Source organism: Triticum dicoccoides, chromosome 2B (assembly GCF_002162155.2).
Source record: "Triticum dicoccoides isolate Atlit2015 ecotype Zavitan chromosome 2B, WEW_v2.0, whole genome shotgun sequence".
Taxonomy (NCBI): Eukaryota; Viridiplantae; Streptophyta; class Magnoliopsida; order Poales; family Poaceae; genus Triticum; species Triticum dicoccoides.
In genome coordinates, this window is record NC_041383.1 from 128,584,225 (window position 1) to 128,592,343 (window position 8,119).

Below are 8,119 nucleotides of genomic sequence, written 5' to 3' on the forward strand. Positions count from 1 at the left end.
GATACTACCATGCTTGCGGTAACGCCACTAAAAGGGTTTTAAAATTTTGAAAACATCGAGTACATGGACAAAACATGTATCTACCGTCTCATAAAATTTCAATCATAAATTTGAAACATGGTTCAAGATTAAGAAAAGAGAGACAAATCTAGTTGTCATCCGGCATAGTTCCCATATTTTGATCTTTTCTACTCAACACGTATTGTTCCCTCTATCACCCCCACATCTATACTGGCGAACAAACTATTAGAAAGGAGATCCAACATGCGAAAATGCGTTGGTGCTTCCGGGAAGAGAACTGACATTTTTTGTGACTCGCGTAAAAAAGACAAAAAGATGTCTTGTGAAAACTATTTTTAACGCCGGATTTTATTTTTTTCATAGGCGACACATAAGTTGTTGATTTTTCGTGAAACGACTTTTCAAGCATGTACAATATCAAGATGTACACGCTAAATTTTTGTTTAATTTTTTTACCATTTCAAATATATATTTTTAAAATAGAAGCGTGTGCTTCCGTGTGCCAAAACGCCACTCTCAGTATGATGCCAACAAGTTTCCAAAGGAGTTAAAAAAGTGTGAGCCTAGCTCCGTGGGGCTACATCAGCCACAATGGGAATTACGTGCAAACAACCCCTGTCTCACAAATATCATTGTTAGGTCGACGTCCGGACTTGTTAAATATAGTCCGATCTATCGTCTCTTAGTGGATGCAAATAGAGACACGGAAATGCACGTCTTCATTTGGTGTAGTAAGCACCACATACGGATCCGGTTAGTAGCCAGAAAGATAACAACAACCGGGCTGCTCTCATCTATTTCCGCATGGGGTCAGCGTATGCACGTCCTCGACATCGAGGACAATTCGTTGTTTCAATTCTGAAACAAAAACGTAATGCTCGGTGGTTCTACTTCTGGTGCAATGCAACACGACGTAAATTTATTTCAAAGAGCTCGCTTCGTTTCACAGCGCCGGTGCCGGCATGTTGGGCGCCTTCCCCACCGTGAACCCGCCGTCGACGACGAGGTTGTGGCCGTTGACGTACTTGGCCTCGTCGGACGCCAGGTACAGCGCCGCCCTCGCGATGTCGTCCGGCTCCAGCACCGCGCCCTCCATCTCGTTGATGTCCCCCTCCACGATACGCCGGTGCTCCTCCGCGCTGGCCTTCGGGTACCACTGCTCCAGGATGCGCATCACCAGCGGCGTCGGGATGTAGTTGGGCGAGACGGCGTTGACGCGCACGCCGGAGCGCGCCATCTCCCCGGCCGCGGCGCGCACGATCCCCAGCACCGCCGCCTTGGACACGCTGTACGGGTGCGGCGTCACGCTGCCCAGCACGCCGGCGACGCTGGCCATGCAGATGATGCTGCCGCTGCGGCGCGGCGCCATGACGCGGGCCGCGTGCTTGACCCCGGCCAGCACGCCCCGGGCGTTGATCGCCATGACGGCGTCGAAGTCGGCGAGGTCCAGATCGCTCAGCCGGGGACGCGCCAGGGAGCCCACGATGCCGGCGTTGTTGAGCATGATGTCCAGCTTGCCGTGGCGGGCCACGGCGAGGTCCACCGCCGCGGCGACCTGCGCCTCCTCGGTCACGTCGCAGTGCGTGTAGCATGCCGCGTCCGGCCCGAGCTCGGCCGCCACGGCGCGGCCCAGGTCGTCCTGGACGTCGGCGAGGACGACCTTGGCGCCGTTCCTGACGAACTCCTCCGCCGTCGCCTTGCCGATGCCGCTGGCCCCGCCGGTAATCACGGCCACCTTTCCAGCCAACCTCTGGGAGCTCGAGGCCGTGGAGTAGCCGCAGCGGCTGGCGTAGCCGGCCACCGACGCCCGCGCAGCCCGGCGGCTCTCAACCCTGCAACACACACGCGCGCACACACCAAGACCAAGATCAGCACGCACATGCAGCCATGCAGGGCGTAGGTAGATTTGCTGTTCTCTTCCGAAACCAACGCCGGCGTTACCTGGTGACGACCTGCACCGCTCGGATCATCTTTGTGGATCTTGGCGAAGTGCGACTTGGCGAGGCGAAGGAGACGACAGAGCAGCCGATATTTATCCGGGCGACGGCCCGCCACGTACGCCCCGCCCGATATGGATCATTGCACTACGCCATGTGGGCTCTGACGTAGCAAGTTGCAACCATGCGGACAAAGGACACGGGCACGCCGGGTTTGTACAGTTCCACTGACAGGACAGGCGAAACACCATTGCCACCCCTACCCTGGATTCTTTCACCGATTGGGAACTCGGTGAATGCACCGGGAAGATGCCGTCTGCACACTAGGACCAAAGCAAAAGGTCATTCGATGCATCGACCGTGACATTTCACCGTGTTCATCTGCGCTGCAGTCCTACATTTTCACCGAAGGACAGTTGACGCAGCGTGCATTTACCCAAGCATGCAATGCAAAGACAGGACCTGGCCATGCCGGGCTATAGCCGAAGTGACATCCTCTGGGTCCGTATAGCATAGTGTAGCTTGCTGTAGTTTAGAATGCTTAAACGATGGGCGGGGCGGGGAGTAACTCGAACTCATCTAGATAAGATATAATTTGGTACCAAATTATATCTCATCTAGATGAGTTTTAGCAAAACTGAAAAAATATTAGCAGAGGAGAGTGAATACTTATGTTTCTTTTGCACTCATCACTATGAGTGCACGCACGTGCATTCTACCTCTATGAGCAACTCCGAAAGATTGAGCCGGCACATCACCTTAAGATTGATGAAATCGTCACAGATGCCTTCGTAGTCGATGAGAACGTCCCCTTTCATTGAACACACATTATCAGAGGGACTGGAATAAATCCAGAAAAATGCAAGCATCAGTGTCTATTTTTCTTTTCTAAGGTGAACACTAATGTCAAGTCTAGGACTTGAACCCTTATGGGCTGAGATATCACTGTCCTACTAACCATTCAAATACAAGTTAGTTCACAACGAATACTTATGCTAATTATACCCCTTCGTCCTAAAATGTAGTGCTTATCAGACATTATCAAAGTTAAACTTTACAAATTTTGATCAAGTTCATTATTTTTTAATCAACATGTAGTATAACAAATCGATACCATTAAATTCTAAATCCCAGCTAGTTGAAGAATACTTTCATCTCATTCGCACACTTGACCTTCCGTTCAAAAAAAAAATGTGTCGTGATTCATGCAACGTCCGGAGCGCCTAGCTCAGGTTGCGTAGCGATCCCTCATCCGGGAGCTCCAACTTGCCGTGTATGTCGGCAGATAGCCACCAATCGCACACCCATGCAAACCCACTTGCATTTTGCGACCCATGTGCGGACTTTTTTTTCTTTGAGAACTATTATGAATCTCAAATTTAAAGAAATGTTCGGATTTTAAAATGTTGTGAATTTCAATAACTGTTCATGAATTTGAAAAAAGGGCATTTTCAAAATATATAAATTTTAAAATGTCCCAAATAACAAAAAATATCACAAATGTAAAAAAAATCACGAGTTTGAGAAAACTTCTAAAATTCAGGGAACAAATCCCGAATTTGATAAATGTTAGGGATTTCATAAAATGTTCATGAATTTTAAAATTGTTTCAAATTTCTAATAAATTTCATGAATTTTAACATTTTTCACAAATTTCAACAATGGTCCGAATTTGTGTAAACAAATCAAGAATTTAAACAGAAGTTCATTAATTTGAAAAAACAAAATCTCAGACTTAAAAAACTTTCCATAATTTATGAAGAATATTCATGAAATTTAAAAAATGTTCGCAAATTCAAAAATATTCAGAAATTTCAAAACTTGTTCATGATTAAGAAAATATCCATGAATTTGAAAAATATATTATTTTCAAAAATTATTCATGAATTCCAAAAAATATTTGAAACTTCAAAAAATGTTTGCGAGTTCAAAAAAGTTCATGGTTTTCGAAAAATTCTCATTAATTAAAAATATATTCATTTAAGAATTGTTCACAGATTGCAAATAAATGGTGAATTCAAATATTATTTGCAGGTTTGAAAATGTTTATGAATTTGAAAAAAAAGGAATTTTTTAAAATGTTCACGAAATTAGAAAAAAAGGAAATTAGAATAATAAATAGAAGGAAAGGATGAAAAATGGAAACGGAATGAAAAAGCAGGAGAAAAACGAAAACAAAAACCGATTGGGCGGCGACCTCATCCGACCAGTTTCTCTTTTTCCCATAGTGGTTATCTTTTTAGGGGAATACCCGAACTTTATTACTGAATCACAACATTGTTTACATAGTTGAGGGTGGGGGGGGGGGGGAAAGGTGGCTCGAAAAGCAACCTATGGCGACCAGGAACTAAGTTTAGTGAGTTCTTACCTATGTTCCCTCTAGTAACAGTCCAGGCCTTGTCCCGTGGTATTTCTGACCACACGCCGTTATTTGTGGACTCTGGTGAGCCCACCCACCTGGGGAACAAGAATGTGTTCTCCTTTGAGATGTCTTGGTTTGAACGAGAAGGCTTCCTTGATCTCGTGGCCAGAGAGTAGGCTAAGGATTCAGGAGGGAAGACTGCGCTTCAGCGCTGGCAGAATAAGATTAGGCATTTGAGGAGTTTCCTACATGGATGGGCTAAACATCTTAGCGGGATTTATAAGGTTGAAAAGGAAAGGCTCCTTTCCCTTATTCAGTCCGTGGATGTAAAAGAAGAAACCACGATACTGTCGGCCGCGGATCTTCATACCAAGCTTCACGCGGAATTGAGGCTGAAAGAACTTCTTAGGGAAGAAGAGTTGAAGTGGGCGTTGCGGGCCAAGGTCCGGCGAGTAGTTCAGGGGGACGCGAACACTCAATTCTTTCACATGATCGCTAATGGTAAGCATCGAAAGAAGAGGATCTTTCAGCTTGAGCAAGATGAGGGTACAATTGTAGGACAGGAAAACCTAAAATTGTATATTACCGAGTACTATAAGCAGCTGTTTGGCCCTCGAGATGAGAACTGTGTGTCTCTGGATGAGTCCAGGGTTGAGGATGTTCCTCAACTCACAGCGGTGGAGAATGATATTCTTGCGGCTCCTTTCTCCGAGAAAGAGGTGCTTGAGGCCATTTCGCAAATGAAAAATAACAAGGCGCCGGGCCCCGATGGATTTCCAGCGGAGTTTTATAAGAAATGTTGGCATATCATTAAAGGGGATTTGTTGCCTTTGTTCAATGATCTGTTTGCTGGATAGCTTCATCTTTTTCAGCTCAATTTTGGAACGATCACCCTTCTTCCTAAGAAAACAAAGGCTGTGAGAATTGAGCAATTCAGGCCAATCTGTCTTCTTAATGTTAGTTTCAAAATTTTCACAAAGGTCGGGGCCAATAGGCTCACACAGATCGCGCATGCTATTGTGCAGCCTACCCAAACTGCTTTCATGCCGGACAGGAATATCCTTGAGGGGGTAGTGGTCCTTCATGAAACGCTCCATGAAATCCACACGAAAAAGCTGGATGGGGTTGTTTACAAAGTGGATTTCAAAAAAGCGTATGACAAAGTCAAATGGCCATTCCTTCAACAGGCCTTACGTATGAAGGGTTTTGATGAGGCTTGGCGACGCCATGTAGAATCCTTTATGCAAAAAGGAAGTGTTGGAATTAAAGTAAATGATGATATATGGCATTATTTCCAGACACACAAAGGCCTGAGGCAAGGAGATCCAATGTCCCCTATTTTGTTCAACATTGTGGTTGACATGTTGGCAATTCTCATAGGTAGGGCAAAGGAGGCTGGTCAGGTGGGTGGCTTGGTGCCCAACCTAGTTGATGGGGGTGTGTCCATTCTGCAGTATGCTGATGATACAATCATCTTTATGGAGCATGACCTGGCAAAAGCGAGAAATATGAAGCTGGTGTTATGCTTGTTTGAACAATTGACCGGGTTAAAGATTAACTTTCATAAAAGCGAGTCGTTCTGCTTTGGTAGAGCCAAGGAGAAACAAGAGGCTTATAGGCAATTGTTTGGATGTGAATTAGGGGCTTTACCTTTTACTTACCTAGGTATACCCATTCACCATCGTAAGCTAACGAACAGAGAGTGGAAATGCATCGAAGATCGGTTTGAAAAGAATCTTAGTTGCTGGAAGGGCAAACTTATGTCACATGGAGGCTGGTTAATTCTTATTAATTCGGTGCTTACGAGTATGCCGATGTTCCTACTATCTTTCTTTGAGGTTCCAGTTGGGGTTAGGAAAAGGCTAGACTTCTACCGATCAAGATTTTTTTGGCAGAATGATGAACTTAAGAGAAAGTATAGACTCGCCAAGTGGGATGTTATTTGTCGACCAAAGGACCAAGGGGGTTTGGGTATCGAGAATCTTGAGGTCAAGAACAGATGCCTGCTTAGCAAGTGGTTGTATAAGCTTTCAGTTCAGACTGACGCAACTTGGGCGCAGATTCTCCACAACAAGTATCTGCATTCTAAAACTTTGTCACAGGTAACAGTGAGACCAACTGATTCGCCGTTTTGAAAGGGGCTTATGAGAGTTAAGGCAGCCTTCTTTAATAGAACAAAGTTTATTGTCGGTGATGGCAACGATACATGGTTCTGGGAGGATACTTGGTTGGGTGATACACCATTGGCACTACAGTATCCAACCCTGTATTGTATTGTCCAGCGACTTGATGCGTTAGTTGCAACGATCATGCAGTCCATTCCCCTTAATATTCAATTTCGGAGGGTGCTTGTTGGTGATAGATGGGAAGCTTAGCTTCATCTGTTGCGTAGACTGATGGAAGTCCAGCTAACTCATCAGCCCGATCAGTTGTGTTGGAAACTTACTAGGTCTGGACAATTTACTGTTAAGTCGATGTACATCGATGTTATTAACTCGACTGTCATTCCTAGTTCCAAACATGTTTGGAAAGTAAAAGTTTCTTTGAAAATTAAAGTGTTTATGTGGTTTGTCCATAAACAGGTTATTTTAACAAAGGACAACTTGGTTAAGCACAATTGGACAGGATCTACTAGGTGTAGTTTCTGTGCTCAGGACGAGACCATTAAGCATCTCTTCTTTGAGTGTCCGTTGGCGAGAATTCTGTGGCGCACCGTGCAAATTGCCTTTAATATTACTCCTCCAAGTTCAGTCGGGTCGTTATTTGGAACGTGGCTGGATGGGATAGAGTCCGATACAGCTAGACATATTTGTGTAGGAGTTTGTGCGTTGTTATGGGCAATTTGGAACTGCAGAAATGATTTGGCTTTTAACAGATTAACTACTATTCATTTTTTGCAGGTTGTATTCCGTGCTACGGCGCTGATCCGTATGTGGTCCTTACTCACTCTCACGGAGGCCAGGGGCCGTTTGGTTACTGGATCTGTCCGATGGGAGATGGTAGCGCGGGATATCTTCAACCAGTTTGGATGGCGGTCATGTAATAGGATAGACAATTAGTTTTCCTATCTTTATTTTGCCAGCCGGTTGTGGCGTTATGGCCTTTTCTTGTTTTGGCGTTGAGGCTCTGTGTGAGCTCGCATTTATTTTGTTTCAAGACTCTATGACATTGTTGAACCTATTTTATTTATTTAAGTGGCCATATGCATCGTTCTGATGCAGAGGCCGGGGAGTCTCCCTTTTCAAAAAAAATTCTATGTTCAGGCATTCGCATTTGATTGTCTACACTCATAACAGAAAGATAAATCACTAAAATTTGGAAGCAGACTCCGAATCTCCGCAATGACCATAGAATTCGCTCCTTGGATTCCTTCCAAGATGTCCTTCACCACCATCGATGAGTCACATGATGAAAATTACTGCCGAATGTATGTTAAGATCTTGCGCCAAAGGATAGGGCTTCATGGCACAACATGGTCTCAACGCAGGTTAGATCAATCACTCCTTCTGCCACGAGTATTGATCCTCCCTGATAAACACCTGCATGATGTCTGAAGATTATTGCGGCCAAACTCTTGCTTCGAGCTGTTCATCTACAAGACAATGTGCTTATTTCGATTTAGTTTTCCAAGCACATCTCTAAACACTGTGGAGATTCCCCCCCGCCCCCCGCGTCGCCCTCCCCGAGCGAGGCGACCGGGGCGGCTCCCCACCCCTCCCCCTCCCCGCGAGTCCCCGCCCCCCTTCCCCCTCGCCGCTGCCGCCGGCGGGCGCGGCCGGGCGTTGCCCGCGCGGCGCCC

The 8,119-nt window shown here is 45.7% G+C and overlaps 1 protein-coding gene across 1 annotated transcript; it reads right to left on the minus strand.

The window, feature by feature from the left end:
* Positions 1-719: 719 nt before the first annotated feature.
* On the minus strand, positions 720-2,068 carry LOC119362563 (momilactone A synthase-like). Its single transcript, XM_037627805.1, has 2 exons — positions 1,963-2,068; positions 720-1,853 (listed from the first exon to the last, which is right to left on the minus strand). The coding sequence occupies exons 1-2, from the start codon at positions 1,989-1,991 to the stop codon at positions 965-967; spliced, it is 918 nt and encodes a 305-aa protein (XP_037483702.1). The 5' UTR covers positions 1,992-2,068; the 3' UTR covers positions 720-964.
* Positions 2,069-8,119: the final 6,051 nt, after the last annotated feature.

What these genes read in the sequence shown, in the direction of transcription:
- LOC119362563 (XM_037627805.1), bottom strand. Translation starts at nt 1,991, where the DNA reads ATGATCCGAGCGGTGCAGGTCGTCACCAG. An exon ending in GCGGTGCAGGTCGTCACCAG is followed by an intron (nt 1,854 to 1,962) that starts GTAACGCCGGCG and finishes TGTGTGTTGCAG; the next exon opens with GGTTGAGAGCCGCCGGGCTG.